Source organism: Perognathus longimembris, chromosome 2 (assembly GCF_023159225.1).
Source record: "Perognathus longimembris pacificus isolate PPM17 chromosome 2, ASM2315922v1, whole genome shotgun sequence".
Taxonomy (NCBI): Eukaryota; Metazoa; Chordata; class Mammalia; order Rodentia; family Heteromyidae; genus Perognathus; species Perognathus longimembris.
The window spans coordinates 82,725,090-82,741,224 of NC_063162.1; the positions used below are offsets into that span (position 1 = coordinate 82,725,090).

At 38.3% G+C, this 16,135-nt stretch overlaps 1 protein-coding gene across 2 annotated transcripts; it reads right to left on the reverse strand.

Annotated features, from left to right (window-relative positions):
* Nucleotides 1-557: 557 nt before the first annotated feature.
* Nucleotides 558-15,285, reverse strand: LOC125345777 (40S ribosomal protein S27-like). 2 transcript variants are annotated; one of them, XM_048337811.1, is made up of 2 exons: nt 15,278-15,285; nt 558-747 (listed from the first exon to the last, which is right to left on the reverse strand). In XM_048337811.1, the coding sequence occupies exon 2, from the start codon at nt 729-731 to the stop codon at nt 573-575; it is 159 nt and encodes a 52-aa protein (XP_048193768.1). In that variant the 5' UTR covers nt 732-747; nt 15,278-15,285; the 3' UTR covers nt 558-572. The 2 variants fall into 2 exon arrangements, with proteins under 2 accessions (XP_048193768.1, XP_048193767.1); XM_048337810.1 differs by lacking the exon at nt 15,278-15,285 and having other exon boundaries at nt 558-850.
* Nucleotides 15,286-16,135: the final 850 nt, after the last annotated feature.

The window sequence follows — 16,135 nt, forward strand, 5'->3', positions numbered from 1 at the left end:
TTATCCTTCTCAAAATGTATCTCCAGGCAGAGAGACAAAGGTTAAAAGTCACCTATGAATACAGTCAATTCATTTTCCAGGTAAAGGAAGGAATGTCAATAAACAGTTTATTAAATTTAATTTTTATTATCTTTACATAATTGTGCAAAGAGGTTTCAATTCATTATGCCAATTTATGAGTACCTTGTTCAATATCACCCCTTCTATCATTCTCCTCGAAACTATCCTGACCCCATCCATTTTCACAAATGTGTATGAAATGTTATGATTATATTCATTCAACATTCCTCTCTCAATCTATGCACACCCTCCTTAAGCTCCACTTCTCTAAGAAAAAAACAACATGTTTCAGCTTTCTGGTATTCACTTTGTTAAGCTGCCAGTTAATTGTTCAAAGGCCTTATACCATGGGAATCCACCCGAGTATACCATACTTGAAAAACTGTAAATTCTTCGTCCCATAGGGAACTCACAGTCCCTCTCTGTTTCTGACCAGCATTTTTCTTTTTTTTTTTTTTATCCAAAATGTGTTTATTGGGACGGTTTCCCACTCATCTTGGTTCTCGGTTCTTTTAGTGCTGTTTCCTTCTGAAGGAACATCCTTCTGTAAGCCTTGCTTTCCCTCCTGTAGGCTGGCAGAGGACAGTGGAGCAACCAACACACAAAACTACTGTCTGTGCATGGCTAAAGACCGTGGTGATTTTATAGCATCCTGGGTATTTCACATCCATGAAGTAGGAGTTGGGGCTCTGCACCCGGCGCTTCTTCTTGTGTTTCCTCTTCTCTTCAGGAGAGGGATGGAGAAGATCCTTTGCGAGAGGCATGTTCTCGGGAGGAGGTCGTCACCGCCCGAAAGCCTGACCAGCATTTTTCTGACATTCACTGAGTGAACACTTTCTGACCAGCCTTGTATAGAAGGAGACATGTATGGCTCAAAGAGCGAATGTGACAAAGAAGCAGCTATGTATTTTCTCCCCTGTGTAATCCTACCATTCCACCTTCTCATTCTAATCATGGTATGTTACTTTGACTCTGCCACTGGGCCTTTTAGTTTCATTTTTCAACAGGTAGACTGGATTGTTCACAAAATGTATCACGATTGGCTTTTCTAAAGAGAAAGTTGGAAATTATACATTGTGAGATAATCAGACTGAATTAAAAAAATCATTCTTTGAGATGCAAAGGTAGAACTATAAAACTTCCCAGGAATTAGGGGCTAGAGATATTTAAGGGACAGAAATTTGAACATGTAGATTTCCTGCTAAGAAGTCTAAGGAATTCAGTGAAACATATTGTTAAGGCCATGTATTTGTTTTATAGTCTTAGGAAAAAGAAAATTTTTGGCTATTTTGCAGAGATATTCTTACAAGTATTTTATTTATTAACTAATCTACATGGCAGAAAATATAGTAAACCCATGTTGTTTAACAATCACCACTGTCTAGTTCTGAAATATTTCAACACCCCAAATAAAAGCCACATAATCATTCACCCATTATCCCATTTTCTCATCTCCCCAAGTCCTTAGAAATCTGCATTTGTTTCGATGAGTTTATCTATTGTATTTCAAGTAAATAGAATATAGTAGGAACATGTGACCTCTGTGTCTGGTATGTAGGAGTACTTCCTTCCTTCTTTCAGCTGAGTAATATTTTGTTGTACAAATAGGCCCAAAGAAATAATGAATAAACAAATAGTTTGTCCATTCATTACTTGATAGACACATAAGTTGTTTCCACCTCATGTTTATTGTAATATTGCTATGATCATTTATGTATGAGCTATTGTTTAAATATTTGTTTTCAATTATTTTGTACATAAATCCAGGAATAGAATTACTGGGTCTATATCTAGTTTTAGCTTACTGAAGGACTGCCAGGCTGTTTTCCATAGCACTATTTTACAATCTCACTAACAACACATAAAGGCTCCAGTTTGCCAGGTGCCAGTGATTCATGCCTGGAATCCTAGCTTCTCAGGAAGCTGAGATCTAAGGATTGTGGTTCATAGCCATCCTGAATAGGATGGCTTATCCAATTAACTACCAAAAAGCTGGAAGTAGAGCTGTAACTCAAGTGGTAGAGCACCAGCCTTGAGCAAAAAAGCTCAGGGACAGTACCCAGGTCCTAAATTCTAATCCCAGAACTGGCACACATAAAGAAAGTTTCCTGTTTCTGCACATCCTTGTCAACTGATTGTTTTCTAACTATAGCCATCATAGTGATTATGATGAAATATTTAATTGGGGTTGGTTTTTGTTTGTTTTTGTTTTAATTTTTTTTGTGTTACTGGAGTTTGAGCTCAAGGCCTCCTAGTTACTAAGCTGATAGCTGATGTTCTTCCAGTTAAGCCATGCCTCCAGCCCTGTGAGGTTTTTTTCTTTTTCTTTTTCTTTTTTTTTTTTTTTTTTGCTGATCTTGGGGTTTGAACTCTGCCTTGAGCCCTTGAGCTTCTTTGTGCTCAAGGCTAGTGCTCTACCACTTGAGCCACAGCACTACTTTCAGCCTTTTCTGAGTAGTTTATTGGAGATAAGTCTCATGGAATTTCCTTCCTGGCTTGTAACCCCAATCTTCAGATCTCAGCCTTGTGAGTAGCTAGAAGTACAGGTATAAGCCAATGGAGCACGGCTCAGCCCTGATTTTTGATGATTAAAAAAAAATTTAACCTTATTTTCAAGGTGATGTACAGAGAGGTTACAGTTACATACGTAAGGTAGTGAATACATTTCTTGTCAAACTTACCTGCTTCTTGATGGCTGTGTTTGAAACAGGATTTCACAAGCTTTTCTGCCTGGACTTGTCTTGAGCTATTGTCCTCCTACCCTTAGCCTCTCTAGTAGCTAGTAGGATTATAGGAAAGTGCCACTGTTGCCTGGATCATTTTGTTAGTTTGCCTTGCCAGGACTAGTGTTACATTTGCTCAGTTTGCTTGCTTGGCTGTTGCTTTACCACTTGAGCCTTGCCTCCAGTCTGACATTTTGCTAGCTATTGTGGAGTCTCAAGGATTTTTTTTCCAGCATTAGCTCAGTCCTCCAGATCTTAGTATGACAAGTATAAACCACTGGAAACTGGCTCATTTTGTTTTATTTTTACTCAGGCCCCATCTATGTAGCTCAGGCATGCTAGACCTATGTCATCCCTACTAGCCCTGATTTGTAATCCACCCCCCCCCACTGTGTGTTGAGATTAATGGGCAGTATCTCCACACTCAGTTTACTATGATTTTAATTTTACTAGGCTCTTAGATTTTAGGGAAAGGAACAGAACTCAGGTTTGAGCTCAGGGCTTCATTGTTAGCAGGTGCTTTTTTACTTGAGCCACAGTCCCATACTTTTATCTTGTGTTATTTTTCTAATAGGGTCTCATGCCTTTTGCTTGGATCAGGTCTTGGACCTGGGAATTCCTATCTATATATCTACCACATATTTTGGTCTACAGACATGTACCTCTGCTTAGGTTGTATGAGAAGCTGGGAATATGGCCTAGCGGCAAGAGTACTTGCCTCGCATACATGAAGCCCTGGTTTCGGTTCCTCAGCACCACATATATAGAAAACGGCCAGAATTGGTTCTGTGGCTCAAGAGGCAGAGTGCTAGCCTTGAGCGGGAAGGAGCCAGGGACAGTGCTCAGGCCCTGAGTCCAAGCCCCAGGACTGGCAAACAACAACAACAACAACAACAACAAAAAAACACAACAAGACTTTGAGAGCATGGATTGTAGCTGAATTCTCAGTCCTGGAATACAGTAGGTGATTAACAGTAACAGGTGATTACCTGTTAACAAATCTCTCTCTATAAAGACAGCCTGAGATTTGTTTACCAATCAGTTTCAGCAGCAAAAAGAGTTCTTTTAGCTCAGGAGATCAGAAGATTGAGCACATAAATACATTGAGAGACTATGACCACAGGCTCCTAAACTTGCAAATCCCCACCTCAGCATGAAACAGAGAGAAAGCTTTTGAAGATCTCCAATTGTTTGCAGCAAATGGTGTCTTGAAGACCAATTAGACTTAAAACAAGGATCAGTTGCCAGTTTCATCACTCATTTTATTTTTAAATAAAAAGTGTCTGTTTTGTCAGTTACTTCTTAAGGGAAATGGAGGCCTGCTTCTCAGAGGTTTTTGGCAGATTCATATGAACACAACATTGCTCACATTCTAAGAATTCTGCTCAATAGAAGGTGGAGGTGCTCTTATCAGTAACTCTTTCCATGAACATTTACTTCATGGGAAACCCTGTCCCAGGGAATTTATTAATGACCGTGAATAGAATGAGCACTGCTCAAGGACATCCCAATCTTAATAATAGTTCTCTTCTTAGCTACAGCCTGGATTTTGTATGGGTTCACGTGTGAGTCCTGATACTTTGCTAGCAATCAGCCATTTCACTGCTGTAAACATTGATTTCCTCATCTATCAAGAACAAAGATTGTTTTCAGGGTGCCCTAAAGCAATCAGATCAAATTGCTACACTGTTCAATACATGGAGAAATGTGCACACTTGAGAGTTCTCTTTAATTTCACTTAAAAGTAGAGATATTACAGATGCTATTTCTCCCATTTTGCAAGTGGAAAACATTGGGCATCAGCTCAACAGTGATTGAGAAGTCCACCCTTTTTAGGGTATCTTGTCAATCTTGACCAATGGAATAGAACTGAAGACCCAGAAATGAAGCTGCAGCCCTATGGCTACTTAATCTTTGACAAAGGAGCTAAAAATATAGGTTGGAACAAAGACAGCCTCTTCAACAAATGGTGCTGGCAAAACTGGGTCAACACCTGTAACAAACTAAAACTAGATCCCTATTTATCACCCTGCACCAAAATCAATTCCAAATGGATCAAAGACCTAGAAATAAAATCAGATACCCTGAAAACACTACAAGAAGTTATAGGAGAAACTCTAGGATTCCTTGGCACTGGAAGAAACTTCCTCAACAAAGGCACAGAAATGCAACAAATCAAAGAAAAGTTGGACAAGTGGGGCTGTATCAAACTGCAGAGCTTCTGCTGGGCAAAGGACATAGTTTCCAAGATAAACAGAAAGCCCACAGATTGGGAAAAGATCTTTACCGGGAAAAGATCTTTACCAGCCATACAACGGACAAAGGCCTGATATCTAAAATATACACATAATTCAAAAAATTAAATACCTCCAAAACAAATAATCAAAGAACCAACAGCCCTCGCAACAAATGGGCTAAAGACCTAAAAAGAAACTTCTCTGAAGAGGAAATGAGAATGGCCAAGAGTCACATGAAAAAGTGCTCTACATCACTGGCCATAAAAGAAATGAAAATCAAAGTAACATTGTGATTCCACCTCACTCCAGTAAGAATGTCCATTATGAGGAAATCCAATAATTACAAATGCTGGAGAGGATGTGGCAAAAAGGGATCCCTATTACATTGTTGGTGGAATGCAAACTTGTTCAACCCCTCTGGAAAGCAGTGTGGAGGTTCCTCAGAAGGCTAAACATAGAGCTCCCCTACTACCCAGCAGCCCCACTTTTGGGCATCTACCCAAAAGACTACAAGCAAGACCACACTAAAGCCACCAGCACAACTATGTTCATTGCAGCATAACTTGTCATTGCTAAAACATGGAACCAACCTAGATGCCCCTCAGTAGACAAATGTGTCAGGAAAATGTGGTACATATACACAATGGAATTCTATGCCTCCATCAGAAGGAATGACACTGCCCCATTTGTAAGGAAATGAAAGGACTTGGAAAACATCATATTAAGTGAAGTGACCCAGGCCCAAAGAAACATAAACCTATGATGTCCCTCATAGGGAATAGCTAGTACATGATTAGGCTAGTCATGGTAGAAGATCAAAATACCCCAATAGCTACACCCTTATGATCACATAAGATGATGCTAAGTGAAATGAATACCATGTTATGGAAACAAGAGTTATACCACTGTTGTAATTATTATCAACATGCCATGTGAAACCGTAGCTTTTGTATTTTTTCCCTTGTCTGTTTGTTTTGTTTTGTTTCTCTTGTATTCCCTTCCTGTGGTTGTACTCCCCCCTACCCTCTACCACTATATCTCATCCGAATACCCTGGATACTGTTTATATGGGCATTAGAACTGGGGAAGGGAAAGGGAATATCAAAATTGAGAGACAAAGGACAAAAAGACAAACCATTCCAAGAGCAACACTTACAAAACCATTTGGTGTAAATCAACTGCACAACTCTTGGGGGGAGGGAGAGGAAAAGGGAGAGGAGGGAATGAGGAAGGAGGTAACAAGTTGAACAAGAAATGTACTCACTGCCTTACATATGAATCTATAACCCCCTGTACCACACTTTGGCAATAAAGAAAAAACTTTAAAAAATTTACAAAAAAAAATCTGATGGTCGCCAGTGGCTCATACCTATAATCCTAGCTACTTACTCAAGAGGCTGAGATCTGAGGACCACAGTTCGAAGCCAGATGGGGCAGAAAAGTCCATGAGATTCTTGCCTCCAATTAACCACCAAAAACACAAAAACTCAAGACAGCACCCATGTTTCAAGATCAATCTCCAAGTCCAGTTTTTTTTTTAAAGGTTACAATCTGTATGTGGTTAGCACAGTGTCATATAACCTAAAATATCATGCCACTTAGGCACTAGCATTTGTTGAAAGAAGTGAAGAACAATCTCAGAAACAGAAGGGATCACAGAGAGAAAGCTAGGAGAAACAATGACAATTGGGGGATGGATAAGAGGAGGGGGAATTCAGTGTCTTTCTATTTCTGGTGCTAGCACTCCCTGAGCTAGCCCGTAAGTTTCCCTTTTGATCCTATGAAACTCCCACTGCATAGTTATGATAAAGGACCTCAGGTGGCTTCTAGATTGTGGACAAGATTTCCACCAGTAATTGAATGCTGTTTTCCAGTAACACAATGTAATATTGCTTTTGAGGCCTCCTTCTCCTTTGTAGCAGGAAAACAGCCAAGTAAACTTCAGATAAATGCAATTGCTGTCATATTTTCTCAGGCACTCAAGGTTTCCCTCAATTTGGTGCATTTTCACACACTTTCATGACTCTAGAATGTCATTTCAAACATTTCTTGGGTTTCCTGGCATAGGGAGGCATTTAGTTCAGACTCATTCTCCTGGAATGAGAAGTGTAAATGGATGTATCACTGCGTACTGGAATACAATCTTAATCTGAGTGACAGTCTCCTAGAGGTCTTTGGCCACTGTCAGAGGTCTCTTTGACCCTTGTAGGAACTCACCAGCATATAAATATACATACACACATACATATATATATGTGTGTGTTTATGAGTATATATATGTGGATATATATGTATATATATAATTTTTTTTTTTTTTTTTTGGCCAGTCATGGGCCTTGGAGCTTGCCTCAGGGTCTGAGCACTATCCCTGGCTTCTTTTTTTTTTTGCCAGTCCTGGGGCTTGGACTCAGGGCCTGAACATTGTCCCTGGCTTCTTTTTGCTCAAGGCTAGCACTCTGCCACTTGAGCCACAGCGCCACTTCTGGCCATTTTCTGTATATGTGGTGCTGGGGAATCAAACCCAGGCCTCATGTATATGAGGCAGGCACTCTTGCCACTAGGCCATATCCCCAGCCCCCCCTGGCTTCTTTTTGCTCAAGGCTAGCACTCAGCCACTTGAGCCATAGAGCCACTTCTGGCCATTTACTATATATGTGGTTCTGGGGAATTGAACCCAGGGCTTCATGTATATGAGGCAAGCACTCTTGCCCCTAGGCCATATTCCCAGCCCTATTACAATCATTTTTTTAACTTAGAGATCTGGTCAACCTTCAATCTATCAAGAAGACTCATTCTTCGAATCTCTTACATCATATTAGCTACGTACAATTTATGCTCTGATCTTTTGAGAGTATGCAAATGTTATGTAAGCTTTGCAAAATTTATGCTGTAATATTTTGAGAGTACACCTTGAAAAATAAAAATTCCCTTTCTCTTTGATAAATTCTGGATGTCATAAATTGAATTGGCGCTTAATACTATTATTTCTGATACATATTTACAATATTAGCTTGGAATGGATTAGTGTCTCAATAATCTAACCTGTATAGTAAAATACAAAGTTTGTTTTTTTCAAAAAAATCAAAACTGAAATTTAGATCTATTTGACTGATATATTGCATTGCCCTGACCATGGGGTAACTAACTTCTAGAAAGGATGCACACTAATCATTTCATCATGCAGTATGAATTTGAGGCTCTTTTTTTCCATTGCTGTAAACCAAGAACTCCAGTCCTTCAAGAATATTTTCCATCCTGCAACCCTGTCTGCCTCTCATATTTTTCAGGATTGTTTCTTCTCAAATATTCAGTCTTCCTTAGATCTAAAATACACTGGGATATGAGAAATTATACATAATTCTAGATACACACATACAGTGAGACCAAAAGAGGACAGGCTTAGGAGAGATCACAAAGGTACAATACCCAAGCATCTCTTCATATGTATATAAAATAATATACATACTAAAACAGATATATAAATGAAGATGCCTCTTATTTATCTTAAAGTTGCTTAAGATGCAAGTTTTCCTTGTTTTTTTTTTTTTTTTGCCAGTCCTGGGGCTTGGACTCAGGGCCTGAGCACTGTACCTGGCTTCTTTTTTGCTCAAGGCTAGCACTCTGCCACTTGAGCCACAGCGCCACTTCTGGCCATTTTCTGTATATGTGGTGCTGGGGAATTGAACCCAGGGCCTCATGTATACAGGGCAAGCACTCTTGCCACTAGGCCATATCCCCAGCCCCTTGTGTGTTTTTTTTTTTTTAATGAATTTTAAGGATACAAGAAAATACAATAAAGTCTTTCTAAGACTTGACAATGTAAACTTCAAACTTTCTTTTTTTTTTTTTTTTTGGCCAGTCCTGGGCCTTGGACTCAGGGCCTGAGCACTGTCCCTGGCTTCTTCCCGCTCAAGGCTAGCACTCCACCACTTGAGCCACAGCGCCGCTTCTGGCCGTTTTCTGTATATGTGGTGCTGGGGAATCGAACCTAGGGCCTCGTATATCCGAGGCAGGCACTCTTGCCACTAGGCTATATCCCCAGCCAAACTTTCATATTTTTAGAGAGAATCATTGTGGAACTAAAAATTGGATGAAAATGACACATGTAGATGGATGTACAAATATGAATTCAGTTATTCAGTATGTATCAATACTGTACATATGTATATATAGATCAGTATATATGTATATGTATATATACATATACATATGTATATATGTATATATACATGTATATATATACATGTATATATGTATATGTATATGTATATGTATATGTATATATGTATATGTATATATGTATATGTATATGTATATACATGTATATATGTATATATACACATGTATATATATGTATATATATGTATATACACATATACATATATATTCCAAAAAGAAAGAAACACAGCCACTCTGACCATTTCTAGTAGTAGTAACATGGGAAATTTTCATTTCTTCCCATCACTCTAATTCTCTGGGACCTCTAATTCTCATAAAAGAAGAGAAAGATATTCTGTCAACTCTCCTGCAACATTGTGTAGAAATGCTTGAAAAAAATCTACCAAAAAATATTTGTAAATGCATGGATGAACTGGCAAGAGAGAAAAGAATCATCTTTTGGTTAATAACCAAAAGAGAATTATGTAGTCAGGTTATAAGATGTGACTAAAACGTGAGTTATTGAAAAACTGTATCAGTTTCTGTAGGGCTGTACCAACACTGGAAAAGTAGATTAGGACAATCATAACTGGCAGAGAGACAAAAATGTCTATGCCTCTCATTGAGGATAAAATGTACAAAAACCAAATAAATCAGATTGGTTTCTTCCTCAAATGTGAAGATTCAAATTAGCAGATCTTCTGAGAACCATAATAAATGTCCTCCAAAATAATGAATGATCAAATATTAGTCCAGGTATGATGATATCACAGAAAAAACAAACAAATAAGCCTGTCTAAAGACAAGATTACAAATAAAAATAAACAAAAAGATGAAATAGAGAAAACAAAATCCTTCAAAACAGATAGCAAACACAAAAATTGACACCAGAAGGTCTCCAGAATTTTACATCATAGAATGATGATTTGAAAGAAAATGTAAAAGAATCATGTTTAAAATAATTTAAAGCAGAAGTTGAAAGATTATGGTCCAAGGCCTGCCCAGGGGAAGTACAAGACCCTAAAACTAAAGCATGAGGACCTGGTGTGTAGTACTAGTGTAGTAGTGCTTGCCTAATAAGTTTAAGACCTTGCTTTCAAATTCCAACACCACCAAAACAAAGAAGCTTGAAAGAAAAGAAGTGTCACTTAGTACTAATGGCAGTGACAACATAGTGTAGAAATCTAAATGGAGAGAGCAACTAAAACAAAGCTTGAGTTGTTGATGGCATATGTCAGAGAAGAAAGCCTGAAAATTAATAGAATTCACATATGCGTTGTTTTAAAACACACAAACCCAGAAATCTAGAAACTAGGAAAAAATAAAAACAGAAATTAGTAGAAAACTGAGAAACAATAGGTTAAAAAATCACAATCTAAAGTTGTTAAACTAATTAATGAGATGTCATAGAAAAAATAATCTAGAAGAAGAACAGAGTTGGAGAACTTAATATTTTTCTGATTTTAAAACTTACTACAAATTTATAGACCTCAAGATAGTGTGGCATTAATGAACTTACATTAGTGATCAATTCAATTTTAACAAATAGGCTAAGAAATTCAACAGGGGAAAGCAGTTTTCGTATCAATGGCACTATGTATCTACATATAAAACTTTAATCATATAAAAACATAACTCAAAATGAATCATACATATACAACTATAAAATCCTTAGAAAAAAACATGAATGTGCCTTCATATTCTTGGATGAGATGATGACTCCTTAGGTATATTACAAAAGCACAAACAATACAAGAGAATTTGATTAAATGGACCTCATCAAAATTTAAAACTTTTGTGCTTCAATGACACTATCAAAAACATGAAGAGACAAACCACAGTCTATGAGGACATCATTGTAAATTATATATCTCAAAGGAGACTTACATTTACATCCTTAAGAAAACAGCTAAATTAGAAGTCGGGCAAAGGATTTGAAGAGACATTTTTCTAAGGAAGATTATACAGAGCTAATAAGCACTCTGTAAATATAAACCAAAACCACAATGAGATACCTACTTCACACCCACTTAGTGAGTAGAATGATTATATTTTAAAAGAAAACAAAGCAAAATACAGATAACAAATATAAATAAAGGAGAAATTGAACCCTTATATATCGTTAGTACATTGTAAAGTGGTACAATTCCTTCAGAAATTGTTTAGCAGGTCTTTAGAATATTAAATACATTTACCAAATGACTAAACAACTCTATTTGAGTTGTCACAAAAATGGATATACAAATGACTATAGGAGCATTATTATTAGTAACCAAAACCTGGCTATGACTTGAAGTGCAAATTTAAACTGAATGAGATACAACTGTACACATGTCAATATGGTGGTTCACACCTGTAATCCTGTTTACTCAGGAGGCTAAGCTCTGAGGATCATTTATCAAAGCCAGTGGGGCACAAAAGTCTGTGAGACTCTTATCTCCAAGCATCGGCCAAAAAGCTGAAAGTGGAGCAGTGGCTCAAGTTGGTAGAGCACTAGCCTTGAGCATAAAAACAAAAACTAAACAAAACAAAAAAACTCTCCAGGACAGCACCCAGGCCCTGAGTACAAGACTTAGGATACACACACACACACACACACACACACACACACACACACACACACACACACACACACTCTAAAGCAACAATAGCCAATGTTAGCAACTAAAATGTTCATATATTGGGTTTTTTGTTTTTTATTTTTGCCAGTCCTGGCTCTTGAACTCAGGGCCTAAGCACTGTCTCTGGCTTCCTTTTGCTCAAGGGTAGCACTCTACCACTTGAGCCACAGCACCACTTCTGGCTTTTTGTATATATGTGGGGCTGAGGAATTGAACCCAGGGCTTCATGTATACAAGGCAAGCACTCTACCACTAGGCCATATTCCCAGCCCTCTTATATATTGTTGACTGCAGTATAAAATGGTTTGGTAGTTTTACTTAAAGCTAAACATGTCTCTTTTCTATGAACTAGTAATAATATTCCAAGGTATATCTACAAGATAAAGACTTTTCTTATTCTGAATTCAGCCAAAGCGAAGAAGGAAACTTTTTTCAATGGGAAGAGGATTCGAATAACATCCGACTTATCCACACAAACTTACCAAGCTCGAAGTGAGTGGAAGAACACCATCCAAGTACTTCAGAATAACAATTTACAACCTTGGATCAAATATCCAGCGAAATTGGAGTTCACATTCGAAGGGAGAACCAGATCTTTCCACACCAAAGAGGAGCTAAAGGAGTATGTGAATAAAAAACCAGCCCTACAGCGAATATTAAGAGGGGAACCCCACCCAACAGAGATCGTAAAAGACACACAGACAGAATCAGAAAGAAACTTCAATAGCCAAAGTCCAGCAGAAAGACCAGCTCACTAAAGACAGGAAAAAAAAAACAGAGGAAAAAACAGCCCAACAAGAAAATGGAAGGAGAAAAAACACCCTTATCCTTGATCTCTTTAAATATAAATGGTTGAAACTCCCCGATAAAGAGGAGCAGACTGGCAGAATGGATTCACAAACAAAAAGTTGACATCTGCTGTCTACAAGAGACCCACCTTACAGCAAGGGACAAAAACAGGCTTCGAATGAAAGGATGGAGCAAGATCTACCAAGCAAATGCACCCACCAAAACGGCAGGTGTAGCCATTCTGATCTCAGACAAGCTGGACTTCTCTTTAAAGTCCACTCAAAAAGACAAAGAAGGACACTACATATTAATACAAGGAAAAATCCAGAATCAAGAAATCACGGTGATAAATGTATACTCACCGAACAAAAGAGGCCCGACATATGTCAAGCAAATTCTCACAGAATTACAGAGCAAGATAGACGCAAACACAATCATAGTGGGTGACTTTAATACTCCTCTTTCTCCAAGAGACAGATCCAACACCCAGAGGATTAGTAAGGGAGCTGAGGACCTAAATAACACCATTTCCCAAATGGATCTAACAGACCTATATAGAACCTTTCACCCTACAGAGACCCAATACACCTTCTTTTCAGCAGCCAATGGATCATATTCCAAAATAGACCACGTCATAGCCCACACAAAGAACCTCAGCAAATACAAAAGTATTGACGTCATCCCATGTATTATATCTGATCACAGTGGATTAAAGGTAACCCTCAACAACAAAGGAAACCACAGACACTATACACACTCTTGGAGGCTAAACCCCACGCTGCTATCCAACACTTGGGCCACAGACCAAATTAAAGATGAAATCAACGAATTCATAAGCCACAATGACAAAGAAAACACATCACAAAGAAACCTATGGGACACAGCTAAGGCAGTACTGAGGGGCAAGATCATTGCACTCAGCACCCACATTAAAAGAATGGAAGCAGAGCAGGTGAATACCCTCACGATGAAACTAAAACAACTGGAGAAACAAGAAATGACAGAATCTAAAACGACTAGGAGGGGAGAGATCACAAAGATTAAAGAAGAGATAAATCTGATTGAAAATAGAAAGACCATTCAACAAATAAATAAGACTAAAAGCTGGTTCTTTGAGAAAATAAACAAAATTGACAGACCCCTTGCAAGACTTACAAAAAAAAGAAGAGAAGAGACTCATATACGTAAAATCAGGGACTCCACCGGAAAAATTACAAGTACACACGACATTCAAACAATCATAAGGAGCTATTTCCAAAACCTCTACTCAGCAAAAAACAATAATTTTACAGAAATGGATCAATTCTTAGAGAAGTACAAACTGCCCAAACTGAACCAAGAAGAAATAAATCAACTAAATAAACCAATAACTTACGGTGAGATACAGGAGGTAATCAAGAACTTCCCTACTAAGAAAAGCCCAGGCCCAGATGGATTCACCAATGAATTCTACAAAACCTTTAGTGAGGAGCTAATACCAATACTCCTCAAACTCTTCCGCGAAATAGAAACAGAGGGAGAAATCCCAAACTCATTCTACGAAGCTAATATCATACTCATTCCCAAACCAGGCAAAGACCCAACAAAAAAAGAGAACTACAGACCAATATCACTAATGAACACAGACGCAAAGCTCCTCAATAAAATATTAGCTAACAGGATCCAGAAACTGATCAAGAAAATCATACATCATGACCAAGTAGGCTTCATCCCTCAGTCACAAGGATGGTTCAACATCCGTAAATCAATCAACGTAATTCACCACATAAACAGATCTAAAATTAAGAATTACATTGTTATCTCAGTCGATGCCCAAAAAGCCTTTGACAAAATACAACATCCATACCTATTAAAAGCTTTGGAGAAAACAGGAATAGATGGAACATTACTCAAAACAATAAAAGCCATATACAACAGACCAACTGCTAACATCATATTAAATGGAGAGAAACTTAAATCATTCCCCCTAAACTCAGGAACAAGACAAGGATGCCCACTCTCCCCACTTCTGTTCAACATAGTGCTGGAATCCCTAGCCATAGCAATAAGGCAAGAGGAGGACATCAAAGGGATCCACATCGGCAAGGAAGAAATCAAGTAATCCCTATTCGCAGATGACATGATCTTATATCTGAAGGACCCAAAAAACTCAGTACCCAAACTCCTACACCTAATAAACCAATTTGGCAAAGTAGCAGGTTACAAAATCAATCCACAAAAGTCAGCAGCTTTTCTGTACACCAGCAATAGACAAACAGAAAAGGAAATTATGGAAACAATTCCATTTACAGTAGCCAAAAAAAGAATAAAGTACCTAGGGATCAACTTAACCAAGGATGTGACGGACCTATTCAATGAAAACTACAAAAATCTAATAAGGGAAATCAAAGAAGACACAAGGAGATGGAAAGACCTCCCATGCTCATGGGTAGGCAGAATCAATATAGTGAAAATGGCCATATTGCCCAAATTGTTATACAAATTCAATGCAATACCTATCAAAATCCCAGCCACATTCTTCACTGAAATAGAGAAACCAATCCATAAATTCATATGGAACAGCAAAAAACCTAGAATAGCCTAAGCAATTCTAGGCAAAAAAAATAGTGCAGGAGGTATCACAATACCTGACTTCAAGCTCTACTACAAGGCCATCATAACAAAAACAGCATGGTATTGGTATAAAAACAGATCGGAAGACCAGTGGATTAGAATTGAAGACCCAGAAATAAAACCGCACTCTTACAGCCAACTGATATTCGACAAAGGAGCTAAAGACATACAATGGAATAAACATAGCCTCTTCAACTACTGGTGCTGGGAGAACTGGGCAGCCATATGCAGAAAACTCAAAGTAGACCCAAGCCTATCACCATGCACCAAGATCAACTCAAAATGGATCAAGGACCTCAACATCAGACCTGAATCCTTGAAACTACTGAAGGACAGAGTAGGAAAGACACTAGAACTTATAGGCACAGGAAGGAACTTCCTGAATAGAGTCCCAGGGGCACAACAAATAGGGGAAAGACTCGACAAATGGGACTACTACAAATTAAAAAGTTTCTGCACAGCTAAGGTCATAGCTACCAAAATAGAAAGACAGCCAACGATATGGGAAAGGATATTTACCAGCACAGCAACAGACAAAGGCCTGATATCGGTCATCTACAGAGAACTCAAAAAACTAAGCCCCTCCAAGCCCAATAAACCTATTAGGAAATGGGCAAAAGAGCTAAAGAGAGACTTCACAAGAGAAGATATAAAAATGGCAAAGAAACACATGAGGAAATGCTCAACATCCCTGCTAGTAAAGGTAATGCAAATAAAAACAACCCTGAGATACCACCTCACCCCAGTTAGAATGGCCTATACTCTGAACTCAGGAAACAACAAATGCTGGAGGGGCTGTGGGGAAAGAGGAACCCTTCTCCATTGTTGGTGGGAGTGCAAATTAGTACGACCACTTTGGAGAACAGTATGGAGGTTTCTCAAAAAGCTCAATATAGACCTACCCTATGACCCAGCCATACCATTCCTAGGCATC

Excerpts from the sequence above, each read along its gene's own strand:
- LOC125345777 (XM_048337810.1), bottom strand. The coding sequence starts at position 824 with ATGCCTCTCGCAAAGGATCTTCTCCATCCCTCTCCTGAAGAGAAGAGG.